This window comes from Mus caroli, chromosome 12, assembly GCF_900094665.2.
Source record: "Mus caroli chromosome 12, CAROLI_EIJ_v1.1, whole genome shotgun sequence".
In the NCBI taxonomy this organism is placed as follows: Eukaryota; Metazoa; Chordata; class Mammalia; order Rodentia; family Muridae; genus Mus; species Mus caroli.
Window position 1 is genome coordinate 81,182,132 of NC_034581.1, and position 14,237 is coordinate 81,196,368.

Below are 14,237 nucleotides of genomic sequence, written 5' to 3' on the forward strand. Positions count from 1 at the left end.
AAAAAAAAAAAAAAGAAGAAGAGGCAACCGTGTGGCTGGAAAGATGGGACAGATTCAGTAGTGACCAGAAGAAAATATTATAAAAGCAACAACGGCCATAAGCTTCATCAGAATCCGAATTACAAGGACACCACAGGATGAGCAAGGAGAAAGGGAGGATTTCCTGGCAGAGGTGGGACTTGCGGAAGGAACCCAGAAGAATCGGAAGGACTAGAGTGACCACAGAGTGTTGAAGATGGTTCTAGCAAGATGGTTTCTACCGTCAGAGCAGGGATGAGTGTAAACAGCCTTCAGGGAATCTGGGGTGGGGTGGAAGTCCAGCTGAGGAGCCCTGGGACCCTAGACTTACAAAGAAGCCTGAAAGGCAAAGCTGTGGAGAAAGCCTGGGCCAGATGTGGTATCTGCAAATCCCAGACCCCCGAGCTGGGGGTGGGGGCGTTGATCCCGTATGGCACAGGAAGCCACAGGAACTGTTGAGCCATAGAAGTGATGCGCATCCATGAGAACTAATGGGTGACCCTTCGGACACACGAGGATGTAAATAAAAATGCTACTGTTAAGTTTCCAAGCAAAGCACTTCTCCCTTTGGACGTCTGTGGGGAACTGTGAGAATCCTGGGAGCACCTAGAGCCTGTCCAAGCAATCATGCTGCAAGACTGTGGTTCAATCACGTGATCTCTCCGCTGGAAGAAGCCTCCCCCCACCCCAGAGCACCAACTGCGAGAGTGCTTACAGAGGCCATTTCAAAGATGAATCACAGACCTAGATCTGGTCACCATCCATACTCCGGTGATACTGGGGCAACCTAGCAGCTTTGGTTGATGTCCCTCTGTAAAGTCAGGGAACAGATGGGATGAGGAGAGCCTCCGTTGGGTTGGGGCGAGGTTGCCGGGAACTGGACAGACACCGGAACCATCATTCAGTCTGCTGCCTGCACTTGGTACTGCTCTAAAGCAATAGCTAAAGCGGATGCCACAAGCCGGACCTGCTGCCTCCCATTCTCCAGGCATTTTTTGGGCTCAGAAGTATGGGTCATCCTTTGGGGAATGAGCGTGAGGTGTGATTTCTGTAATAAAACCAACCTCTTGCTCCTCGTGTCTCCCACTTCCCTCAGAGCTATACGGAACAAAAGAAGATCTCAGTGGTGGAGTTCTTCAGGAGTTTGAATCCTACAGGATTGATGACAATGCCTGTGGGGGACTTCCGGAAAGCCATGATCCAGGTGTGCTGGGCCCCAGACTCTGGGACGTGTGAGGTGGAGGGTGGACAGGCAGGCGCATGCTTGCATTATTTCATAGTACTCTCTAGGGTTGGTTGAAGACACTGCCCTCGTTCACCTAAACTCAGAGGGAAACTCAACACGCCCCCCTCAACTCCCTTCTCAGAGCTCTGTCATGTGACTCAGTGCTACCCCTCACCCCAGATGCACACGTATATCTCAGAGGTCTTTCCCCCATTGCATTTGGCTCCTAGGAAGATAAAAAGAGACTGAGAGAAAAGACACCCTGTAGCACCCACATTCTGCCTTTAGCCCTACCAGCCTACCTAACCCTCCACATTCCCTCTTACCAATCTAGTGACTAGAATGGAGACACTGGAGGTCCCCTGAAATGTATTCATGAAGGGATCACTTTGACAGCACCCTGGAAGAATGCTGGGGGGCGGGGGAGGCTGAGCAGGGATGATCGCTTAGTTCCCAGGCCCATAGAGCAAGAGGGCTAGCTGGGACCAGGTCACTGGGAGCACAAACACCCTCCACGTCATGAAGAGTACAGTTCTAGACCACCTCAGCAGGCCACTCATTGCATCTGCTCAGTAGCCCTCGCCTCTCCCCAGAAGCTGAGGTCCTCTGAAGGCAGGGGGATGCCATAGAAAACGGCTGTGTCCTGTACCTCCCTGTGATAGGGGTAGCCCCCTCTGAGCCCTCAACTGCCACCAGTGGTCCCAAGAGGAGGGAGGCATTGTGTGGGTCACTGGGTGCGAAGGAACAAAGGGCTCCAAAACTCATTACATCTCCATCTCCCCTCTCAGCAAAGCAATATCCCCATCAACCGGTACCAGGTGAGGGAGCTGATAAAGAAGCTGGATGAGAAGAAGGGTGTGGTGAACTTCAGGTGAGCAAGGCCCTCAGCCCCTCCTCCCCAGCCCCACCCCTGCTTGCCAACGGACCCTAGCGGAATGCACACTGGTCCTGGAGCACTGGTCCTGGAGCCATCTGTGTTCCGTGAGAGTCTGTCAGATGTGTCATCTCAGATCCCACGGTCGGTCAGGCACCAAAGCTCACCTTCCCTCTTATCCTTAGTTCACTTGAAAAGGAAGATTTGAGCAAGACAGTGGAACCCAAGCCTGAGGAACTCCAGTCCACGTGACAAGGGGACAATGTTCAGGACTCCGAGGTAAGAACAGGAAGTACTCAGGGAGGTCAGATGGGGGGCCCAGAGGGGGGCCATCACTTGACACTGCTTCCACTAGGGTCTGGTCAGATGGGTAGACACACATGCCACATTTCCATTAGAGAGGTTGAGGAAAACTTGTAGGGTCACCACTCCCATGACAAGGATTCTGGGGTTCAAATTCAGGTTGTCTGGCTTCCGGCTAGTGCTGTTAGCTGCTGAGCCATCCCACTGGCCTTTTGGGTTGTGTGTATGTGTCTGTGTCTCTGTGTGTCTATGTGTGTGTCTGTGTCTGTGTGTGTATGTGTGTCTGTGTGTGTGTCTGTGTCTGTGTGTGTATGTCTGTGTCTGTGTGTGTCTATCTATCTGTGTGTGTGTCTGTGTGTGCATCTGTTTCTCTGTGTGTCTCTGTGTGTCTGTGTGTCCCTATGTGTGTCTCTCTGTGTGTGTCTGTGTCTTTGTGTGTGTGTCCGTGTCTATGTGTGTGTCTGTGTGTATGACTATGTCTCTGTGTGTGTCTCTGTGTGTGTAAGTGTGCGCAAATATGTACTCACCAATTGGCTAGACAGGATGGCCAGCAAGCTTCCCACCCCAGCTCTAGCAATAGCGCTCCACTACACTGACTTGTCTGTGGGTATCAGGGATGCAAACTCAGGCCCTCCAGCTTGCATGGCAGATACCTCGTCTCCCCAGCCCAGCTCTCATCCTATTTGCTTACTTTCAAAGCAGTTTTTTAAAAGCCTGGAAGTCACAACAGCCGGTCAGGTCTGAATCGAAGTGCCAATCAAAGAAGTTCTGGCAAGTTGTGTGGCTATGAGGAGACCAAACCAAAGGCCAAAAGGAAAGATGCCATGACCAGACCTAAGTGTGAGAAAATAAAATCTGGCTTGATTCTGGGCATCTCTGTGCTGCCGAGGTTGTTCTCTTCAGTGGGGGGAACACTCCGGGTGACGAGAGAACTTAAGGGTTCCTTGGAAAGTAGGTTGTGTTGGATGGTGTTTGGTGGGGCAAACACATGAAGGAACATTTCACTGAAGTGGACACAGGTGAAAGACTAAGGCAGCCTCGTGAAGGAACATTTAGCTGAAGCAGACACAGGAGAAAGGATGTTCTGCCAAAGCAAGCATGTGAAAGGACACGTGACGAAGGATTCTCTGCTAAAGACATATAGGTATTAGTCCACCTTACATTGTGTAGTTGAGCTGCATTTGTCGGGACTCCATAGAGAGAAATGTACCAAAAAACTTCTGGTGATGTGTTGCAGTTTCTTGCCACTTCTGCGGACTTGGGCTGATTGACAAAGTGATGTCATCTGAGACAGACTCACGTGCTGAGGCAAGACCCATGGAGAACACACGATGTTTGGAGGGAGTATAAATAGGACTTAACAGTTGGTGGAAGAGGCTGGGCTAGGCTTGCTTATAGATCTAGCTGTGTGATGCTTGCCTCTGAGAGAGGCACAGCCTAGAACTTTTCCTGGTGTTCCTATTGGCACTGGTCCCTCCTGCTGACTGCTCCTAAGGCCTGGCTGTCTCTGCCACCACTGCTGATTTGTGATTGCTATACCGACTGACTTCTGGCATAGCCATGAAGTGTTTGCCAGTGGATCAAGCTGCTGCTTCTGACCTGGGAACTGAACTGCTGATTTCCTGACAACCCAGATGGAATTTGCTCCAAAGAACCTTCTAAGCAGGGCCACCTCCCCTGTATCCTTACTTTCCCACTACCTCTGGTGAGTGGTGGACTAAAAGGAAGGCTTTAAGAACCACCATTAAAAATAGATTTTGAAGCCGGGCGTGGTGGCGCACGCCTTTAATCCCAGCACTCGGGAGGCAGAGGCAGGCGGATTTCTGAGTTCGAGGCCAGCCTGGTCTACAAAGTGAGTTCCAGGACAGCCCGGGCTATACAGAGAAACCCTGTCTCGAAAAACCAAAAAAAAAAAAAAAAAAAAAAAAAAAATAGATTTTGAGGGGCTGGAGAGATGGCTCAGTGGGTAAGAGCACTGACTGCTCTTCCGAAGGTCCTGAGTTCAAATCCCAGCAACCACATGGTGGCTCATAACCACCCATAATGAGATCTGATGCCCTCTTCTAATGCATCTGAAGACAGCTGCAAAGTACTTATTTATAATAATAAATAAGTCTTTGGGCCGGAGGGAGCAGGGACTGACCAAGTGGGACTGACCGGAGCGAGCCCAGATCCTAAATTCAACAACCACATGAAGGCTCACAACCATCTGTACAGCTATAGTGTACTCATATACATAAAGTAAATAAATAAATATTTTAAAAATATATTTTGAAAAAAATTAAAGTTACATCTGGGTCTGGTGATCATCAAGGGGACAAAGTCTAGGTGGTCTCATTTATAGCCACGAGGATTAGCCAGGAATGTAGGATTGTCAGACAGAAAGAAAAGAGCCTACAGGAACCAGGTTAAGGCACAAAAGCAGCTGTCATGGGCATTGTAAAACCTTGTCACAGCACAGTTTGGTCATGTGACCTCAGAGCCTCAGTGGTCTCATCTGGCTAATGGAACAGCGAAGATGAAACTTCTCAATTTGTTCCTTAGCTAAACCTGAAGTCAATCCTGGAACCAGTGATGGGAGGGAAAAAGTAGTGAGGACCTCTCACATGCATATGCATTGCTGTGGCACACACACACACACACACACACACACACACACACACACACACACTAATATAAAAATGTCAAAGTCTTGAGAACTGAGGCAGATAAAGCTAGGCCACTTATGCCAGCCATCGCAACTCTCTGGAAGCCAAGACAGACAAGTCTATTACCATAAGTCTGAGGTTAGCTTAGCCTACATAGCCTACTAGCCTAGGCTAGTCTCAAAAAACAAAAGGGGTCAGAGAGATGACCCAGGAGTTAGGAGTATTGTGGCATGCACACACCTGCACTCACATACATGAACAAAAAAACGTGGGGAGAGAAAGAAGAGATGAGAAAGAAAGACTGCGAGAGTTTAGCAAAGGTTGGGCTGGACAGACGGCTTGGTGGTTAAGAGCACTGACTGTTCTTCCAAAGGTCCTGAGTTCAATTCCCAGTAACCACATGGTGGCTCACAACCATCTAAAATAGGATCTGATGCCCTCTTCTGTTGTGTCTGAAAACAGCAACAATGTACTCATATAAATAAAATAAATTTTTCAAAAGATGTTTAGCGAGGGGCTAGAGAGATGGCTCAGTGGGTAAGAGCACCCGACTGCTCTTCCGAAGATCCAGAGTTCAAATCCCAGCAACCACATGGTGGCTCACAACCATCCGCAACGAGATCTGGCGCCCTCTTCTGGAGTGTCTGAAGACAGCTACAGTGTACTTACATATAATAAATAAATAAATCTTAAAAAAAAAAAAATGTTTAGCGAAAAGAAGAGAAGAAAGAGCCGTGAGCACATATGGGTCTGGTGGGTCTGCCAGGCTTGTGGCATGGTGAGGGATGGCAAGTATAGCATCACCAGTTACCACTATGGAGCAACCATGGCAGACGGTGCATGTCTCTGCACATGATAATCAGGTGGGGAGATGATCGACAGGTCAGTGCCACAGATGGCTCGACCCTCAGCTGAAGTTGAGTTTCCATTAGCTTGGGTGATGATAAGAGCTCAGGGTCACTGAAGTGGAAACTTCTAGTTCTTTGGAAAGTTAGTTATGTCAGATGATGTTTTGCTGGAGCGCACAGGTAAAAGGATGTCTTGCTAAAACAAACACATGAAAGGATGTTTTCCTGAAGACACAGATGAGAGATGTTTTGCTGGATCAGACACAGGAAAGAATGTTTTCCTGAAGCAGACTCAAATGAAAAGATGTTTGGATATAGCAAACATGTGAGAGGACCCAGGATGGAGGAATATAAATATGACCCCACAGACAGTGGGAGACGAGCATTGAACATTGGTTGGGCTTGCTCCTCCTCAATATTCTTCAATAATGGCATAGATGTATTGGTTCACCTTACACAGCCTTGTTGAGTTCAACTTGTGGTAACGCCCGCCTTTTTGAGAAACTCTCCAAAGAACTACTCATGAGGTTTCTGAGGCAGTTTGCCACTCCGAGGCCTCCCCCTTAGGCTGGTTGGCGAGCCTGACTGATTCTTCAGGATTGAACTACAGCTGCCTGGTGTCTGCTTGCTGAAAGAACTAGACTGTAGCTGCCAGTTCCTGCCTGGGGTCTGCCTGCCTAGAGGACTGGTCTGCAGCTGCTGAATCACATTTGATGTTTGCTGCAGGACTGAACTGCTGCCCAAAAAGATCAAGCTCACCCCTGACCCAAAGAACTATTGCTGAACAGCTCCACTTCCCCCTATCCTAATGACCTATCTCTTCCACGACCTCTGCTGGGTGGTGGGCTAGAAGAGAGGATGAACCCTTCTTAAAAGTAGGTTGCATAGCTGGGCGGTGGTGGCGCACGCCTTTAATTCCAGCACTCGGGAGGCAGAGGCGGGTGGATTTCTGAGTTCGAGGCTAGCCTGGGCTACAGAGTGAGTTCCAGGACAGCCAGGGCTACACAGAGAAACCCTGTCTCTAAAAACAAAAAAAAAAAAAAAAAAGTAGATTGCAAAAATTGTATGCCCACAGGTCTCGGTTAGGATGGTGGGAAAAGGCAAAGCCGAGGATACATCAGGGTGTTCTGTGGCCGTTGGGACTGTCTCCTCAAAGGCGTGGCATTTGAAGTCAGGGGTCTTTTAAATCTTTCACGACTTGCAAACTTAAGTGGTTACAGACCACACATAACTCGTGGGGCCTAGGGGAGCCCTGAGGATTGTGTGGCTGGAAAGAACATCCAAATGTGTAGGGGGGGGAGAAAATCATAATGGTTATGCATAATTGAAAACCTCCTGTTTCTTTCTCTTCATCTTGGCGTAAAATTGTAAAAGAAGCAATGGTTATGACAAACTTGATTTTCTTTCAGGCTGATTTCTGGGAACGGTAGAGTTTCTAGAGAGCCCAAAATCTACGACTGTCCCCACCTCCACTCCTCTAAGTCACTTTTTGACATTGATACACCACCCTAAGTAACTGAGAGACAGATGACCAAACCCAGTACCCCATGAGGCCTCCCAAACTGCTTTTAGCAATTCCCAGAGGTGGAGTCATTCCCACTTGTAGCCACTAGATGTCAGGTCAGCTCCAAAAGTCCTCACCTTCACTGAGCTCTTGAGAGAGAACTCCCTAAACTTGGAATCTTTGCATGTCCTTCGACGTCATGACTGTCTGTCCCTGGAACGCAGCTTGATCAGCCCCAGGGATCCAGCAGCCCAAACCTGCGCAGACCCCTCAGAGGCTCCATGTTCTCGTCGTCCATCGGGGTTGCTAAGAACTACCGAGCACTTCTGTAAAGGAAGAAAAGCGGGCACCTGAGCCGTTCTACAGCCGGTTCCCCATCTAGCCCCCCCCCACCCCAATTAGGCAACAGAGAGCACCACTGGGCAGATCTGCAGGAGCACTGGCAAGCCGAGCCCACCGAGCAAGCCTGCAGAAGCCTGGAGGTGGGAGGAGCAGCGGCAAGTCTACCGCAGCTGCGTGTAAACAGGAGGAGTCTGCAGGAGTAGCAGAGGCCATCCTGGTGAGAGACAGCCTAGCAGCCTAGGAAAAGGCAGCCTGTTTACCCATCCTTCCATACGCCAACTGGGCTTTGAGAACCAGCTCTGCATCCTCCCAGAACTGTACAATTGAGACGGCTAGGCTGATTGCATGCCAGGCTTCAAATTGGCAGTTAAGGAGACTAGGCCTAAATCTCTGTCTCCAAGAACTGGGCAATCCCAGGCAAGTCCAGGCCTCAGAAGCTGCCCCGCCACCTGGCCTGAGGCAAGGACAATGGGATCAGCAATAGTTTCCAGACTTCCTCAGTAACAGTTTCCAGACCTCCCCAGCAAGTTTCCAGCCCCCCATACCCCCAGTAATGGAATGTCCATAGAGATGGACCCAACAGATTAACATAGAGGTCACCTACCCCAGAATTCCCTAGTGTACTTTAAATCAGGCCTGCAAGCTCACTTGGGGTGTCTCTCTATTCTGGTAATGGGAGACCCCAGCAGGCTGGGCTTCTGCAGAATAAAACACTCTTTGCATTTACATACTAGTTGAATCTGGGGTATCATTCTTTAGAGAATCATGGACTCCTACAGAATGAGAACTGTTAATTTCTCAATGAATAAGAGTTCAGCATCGTGCCCACGATCTCTGGAGTCACAAAGAGCCATGCCCTTTCCCTTTCCCCCTGAGGCTGCCTTGCATCTTTTTACCACCAGGGGGCAGGGTAAACACTCTGCAGACATCAAACTGGGAAATTACACCGTTAAGGCTGAAACGGCTTGTGTATGAGAGAGGGAGAGAGAGACAAAGGCAACCTCACCAAATACTCAGCGCTTAGCACTCCATACACTGCCCTGGCCAAATCCTTAGTGAGTCCTGCCAATCCCCACCCCGGCCTCCCCCCTCATAGAACTCAGCTACCCCAGTGGGGAAAGTAAAATGGTAACCTTTACTTTCTAACACACAGTAACCTCTGTGTGTTAGAGCTATATTGCCATCAACACATGTCAAATCTGAAATTTTGCAATTCTCAGTTTGAAGTCTACCTTGCTTTATCAGTCATCATCTCTATGACCTTGAGCAGTGGGTTCCATGTTTCTGGCTTCCACTTCCTCATCTATAAATGGGGATGATAATAAACAGAGAGCCCTGTGAATAGAGCATGAAATAATATATATGAAACCCTTTCTCGTTTCCAGGCCTGTGAGTAGCTTATAACTTAGCAGGGCCCTCCATCCTTGCTGCCTATAGAGTTACCTCTTCTCCCAGCCTCATGACAGTGGTGTTCCAGTCCTGACAGAGAGTACTGGAAGCTATAGGACCCAGAGGACACAGTCAGGGCCATCTCAACACACCCAAATACTGAGTCTTAAAAATGTGGAGGAGGAGTTTCAACCTCAGGCCTTTGGCTTAACACTAGTGTGCAAACAGCCCATGATTGAAGAATGACAGAGATCATTCTTAATCCTGGCACTCAGGAGGCAGAGGCAGGTGGATCTCTGTGAGTTCAAGGCTAGCCTGAGTCTGCAAAGGGAATTCCAAGACAGCCAGGGCTATTACACAGAGAAGCCATGCCTTGAGAAACAAGAGGTGGAGCCGGGCGTGGTGGTGCACGCCTTTAATCCCAGCACTTGGGAGGCGGAGGCAGGCGGATTTCTGAGTTCGAGGCCAGCCTGGTCTACAGAGTGAGTTCCAGGACAGCCAGGGCTACACAGAGAAGCCATGCCTTGAGAAACAAGAGGTGGGAACTGCAGAACTAGGTCACATGATGGAGCAGTGCTGGCTTATAGACCAACAGAGCAGGACATTAGCACATCTGGACCAAGCCAATCCCCTCCGTAAGCCCCTCGGAAGGCACAGGCTCTAAATGCTGGAGCTTCCATCCCAGCAAGCAAGCACCACAGCCCAGCGGTTCATTGGAGCTGGTGTGGTCCCAATGCTGGTCAGGAACGGATGAGAGTGTTCACACAGGCCATGGCCTGTAAACTCAGTTCTGGTGGCAGCTCTCGTGTCCTCAGGAGACCAAGCCTGCCCTGCCAAGTTCGGGTTCTTGGGATCTGTGTTAGTTTTAAACAAAAGAAAACAATGGCTGGCAAAGCTAGCCTGTGTCCTAAGACCCTGGCTCCTAACCAGGATCCTTGAACCCAAGTGAGGGGAGGTTCTCTCAGGAAGCCTGCATCACATTCCAGCGGGAGAGGAAGGCAGGGCAGCTGGGAGCTGGCTTCCAGCCCAGCATGCCCCACAGGGGAGAAGAACAGTGTGAGGCTCACAGGCTCACAGGGTCCTCTCTTCTTCTGTCTGTCTGTGTGTGTGTTTGTCTCTCTCTCTCTCTCCTCATACTGGCCTCAAATGTTCTGCAATCTTCCTGTCAGCCTCCTGAGGATTAGGTTTATGGGCTTGAGCCACAATGCCTGGCAGGGGGATTTTTTTTTGGGGGGGGGGTGGGCTTTGACTTGCCATGACTTTTGAAAGTGCTTGAAGATGCCAGGGTAACTGGCTGGCTGCTATGAGTTCAAGATGCCTGGGACACAACATTCCTACTTATAAAAATGTGTGCAAATACAATTTAAAAAAAAAAAAAAGACAAAGAAAAGGAAAATTGACAGATTGGGGCCAGGCCAGGATACAGAGAAACCCCTCATTCTGCAGCTTTAAAATAATAAGTTAGTCTTTTCCCCAGTTCTTGGGCAAGAATGTCAAAAGCCTTGGAATTTCCTGAGAAGAAATCCTTTGTTATGCTAATGGATGCTTCCTTCAGCCCTCAGATGGCTTTGGGATGGGAGCTGATCTCCAGAAAGGCCTTCCAGTCCAGACTCAGACACCTCCTTCCCGGGGGTGCTGGAGGTAGAGTTTAATCCTCTGGCCTCCTTCAGTTAATCACGAACTTTATAACTCCCTGGCTCTTGAAGTTCCTGGTGGTGAACAAGTCATTGCAGAGGGGGGAGGTATCCAGACTCCACGGGGAGGGAGCCAAGCGTCAGCCCTCGGATCTTGCTCTTCTAAGCCCACCTTCACTTGGCTACCCTGGTGTGTCGCCTTTATGAGTCTGGTTTATTTTTTTTAATTTAGGTGGTGTGTGTGTGTGTGTGTGTGTGTGTGTGTGTGTGTGTGTTTGTGAGTATGTGTGTGTTTATGTGTGAGTGTTGTGTGTGTATGATGTATATATGTGAGTGTGTGTGTTTTTCTGGGTATGTGCATTTTAACAATGTGCTTGTGTGCATGTAGAGGTCAGAAGAAGCCCTCAAGTGCGGGTCCTCAACGCCCACCACGTTTGGTATAGACTCCTTCCTGTTGGCTGAGTACTTCTGGTGAACTGGCGGGCAAGCTTCCCATTTCTTCCCAGCTTACCCTGAGAAGGGTACAATTACAGATCCAGACTCTCCTATCTGCCTTTTGCATGCGCTTCCAGGATCCAAATCCAGGTTTCCAGGCTTGGGTGACAAGCATATTTACCCAACAAGTCACTTCCTCAAGCCTGTAGCCTTTATGAGGAAATAAACTGTTGCCGTAGCACATCCAGGGAGGGGAAACAGGACCCTCAAATCTTTATATGGTCAGTCAGACATCCTAAGGTGCGGCCAGCACCTTAAGTAGCAGTCCTGTGGAGGACTCAGCCCTTAAACCATTGGAGGTCTGGTGCAGGTCTGCTCCAGGGTGAGTAGGGTCAATGAGAATTGCACTAGATCCGCCGGAGTTAGTGCAGGTTAAGTGAGACGCACAGGCATGCGCATGTCTGAATTTGCCTTGTGTTGCATACTCAAGCAGGAGCCTGTCAGAGCCTGAAGCCCAGGGGAACTTGCCTTCAGGGGGCATCCCTGAGCGTCCTGCTGAGATGCTGCCTCTCCAAGCCATACTTTGCCCAGCAGGTGGCGCTCCAAACTTACAAGCCCTCCCATCTGGGCCGTTTAAACCAGTTCGATGAAACCAGGTAATTGGAAGCAGGAAAACCAGACCCGTAATGGATCAGGAAAATTAGATTCCTATTTGCTATCAGAGACAGACAGACAGACAGACAGACAGACAGACAGACAGACAGACAGACAGACAGACAGAGACAGAGAGGAGGAGAGGGGAGAGGAGAGGGAGGGGGAAGAGGGGGAGAGGAGGGGAGAGGGAGGGAAGGAAGGAAGGAAGGAAGGAAGGAAGGAAGGAAGGAAGGAAGGAAGGAAGGAAGGAAGGAAGGAATGGAGGAAGAGAAAGTAGTCACGACATTGACTTCTTTAGAGTTGGAGGAGGAGGTTGGGTTGTAACCAGTGAGAAATTGCAAACGCTGACAGTGTAATGAACATCAAATCCTGAGGCCTTGGAAGGGGCTTCTTCGGGAACACACACACACACACCCTTGCTATACTGAGAATTCCATATCCCATCAGCTCCTCTTTGTTTCCCGGCAAGGAGTAGGAAAGGGAGCTGGGACAGTGGTCCACCCTTCCTAAGGCAGACTGCCTGCCTCCTGATCCTGCAGTGCCAAGACAGGGGCTGGGAGACCTTGTTTCTCTCTAGGGAGAGGACATCTTGCCAACCTCCCTCTCTTTCTGTCTGTGGAGCAGCTAATGGTAGGCACACCACAAACAAGTGTGGGATGCTGTCCCTTCCCCCATACCAACCCATCTTTTGAAAGGGCCTAAGGGCTTCTGTATCCTGCCTCCCGCCTCACACTAGATCTTCCACCTTCCTATAATTTCAAGCTGAAGGTTAACAGCCTCCAAATGCCTTTCCCAAATATGCCATGTGACAGCAGCGACTCCTTTTTTTAATTGTTGGGGGTGGGGGGAGAATTCAGAATGTTAATCCTTCAAAAGTGGAAGAGGGAACAGAAGAGAAGGCTGCGCAGGTTAAGAGCACTGACTGATCTTGAAACGGGCCCAGAATTGGCTTCCAGCATCCACATGCAAAACCTGGGGTGTAGCCGGGCGTGGCTGCACAAGCCTTTAATCCCAGCACTTGGGAGGCAGAGGCAAGTGGATTTCTGAGTTCGAGGCCAGCCTGGTCTACAAAGTGAGTTCCAGGACAGCCAGGGCTATACAGAGAAACCCTGTCTCGAAAAAACAAACAAACAAACAAACAAAAAACAAAACAAAACAAAACCTGGGGTGTAGCTCACTCAGCAAAGCACCTGCCTTAGAGCAGTGCCTTAGGGCACTGGGTTAGATCACCGGCACTATGGTAACTGTGCATGGTAGTACATGGAGTAGCAATAGGAAGACTGGGAGAGAAAGTTGTCACGTCAGAGGACAGTACAGTACAGTTCCCAGCACTGGGCAGCTCTCAACTGACTGCATTTCCAGCTCCAGGGAAGCCAACAGCCTCTGCTGGTTTCTGCCAGCACCCACAAACATCGGTGCATACGCACACACAAAGATAAATACTGTTTGTTTGTTTGTTTGTTTGTTTGTTTGTTTGTTTGTTTGATTGATTGATTGTTTGATTGATTGTTTGTTTGATTGTTTGTTTGAGACAAGGTCTCATCCTGTACCTCTGGCTGTCCTGGAACTTGCTCTCTAGACCAGGCTGGCCTCAAACTCAGAGATCCGCCAGCCTCTGCCTCCCAAGTGCTGGGATTACAGGTGTGCACCACCATCCCTGGCAACCCTCTTTTCTTTGTGCATTACCAGCCTCAATGATTTGGTTACAGCAACAGAAAATAAACCACGCTCATTTCCCTTGCTCTTCCAAATGACTCAGAGAAGATTTACTTAGTGGTTAGCAGAGGGGGCTATGATGTTAGTCCCTGCTCTTCACCCTAGCATAAGATACATGGCAAGGCCTAAAGGAAAGGAAGGCCCAGCACACAGTCTAAAATTCAAAGAAGAGTCTTCACCCACAGAAAAAAAAAAAAAAACTAAAGCAGCCTAGAGGTAGTGGTGCACGCACTCTGGGAGCAGAGGCAGGCAGATCTCTGTGAGTTTGGGGACAGCCAGAGTGATGGTTTGTATATACTTGGCCTAGGGCGTGGCACCATTAAGAGGTGTGGTCTTGTTAGAGTAGGTGTGTCACTGTGGGCTCTAAGACCCTCATCCTAGCTGCCTAGAAGCCAGTTTTCTGCTAGCAGCCTTCAGAACAAGAGATGGAACTCTCAGCTCCTCCAGCCTCACATTTACCTGGATGTTGACATGCTCCTGCCTTGATGATACTGGACTGGACCTCTGAACCTGTAAGCCAGTCCCAATTAAATGTCATCCTTATAAGAATTGCCTTGGTCATGGCTTCTGTTCACAGCACCCTCTGACACCGGCCCCTCTGATGCCGGCCCCTGCCTCGCCTAATGAAGGGGGGTCTCAACTGTGTC

At 49.4% G+C, this 14,237-nt stretch overlaps 1 protein-coding gene across 3 annotated transcripts in view; it reads left to right on the forward strand.

Annotated features, from left to right (window-relative positions):
- Positions 1-3,291, forward strand: part of Lrrc74a (leucine rich repeat containing 74A) — a 32,915-nt gene extending 29,624 nt beyond the window's left edge. For 2 of the 3 annotated variants that reach the window (XM_021179166.1, XM_021179168.1), the window contains exons 12-15: positions 1,115-1,222; positions 2,032-2,114; positions 2,303-2,396; positions 3,123-3,285. In XM_021179166.1, coding sequence (XP_021034825.1) covers positions 1,115-1,222; positions 2,032-2,114; positions 2,303-2,369 — 258 coding nt within the window. In that variant the 3' untranslated portion in view covers positions 2,370-2,396; positions 3,123-3,285. Of the gene's footprint in view, positions 1-1,114; positions 1,223-2,031; positions 2,115-2,302; positions 2,397-3,119 lie in introns of all 3 variants that reach the window. The other variant, XM_021179167.1, reaches the window with a different exon arrangement.
- The last annotated feature ends 10,946 nt before the right edge of the window (positions 3,292-14,237 follow it).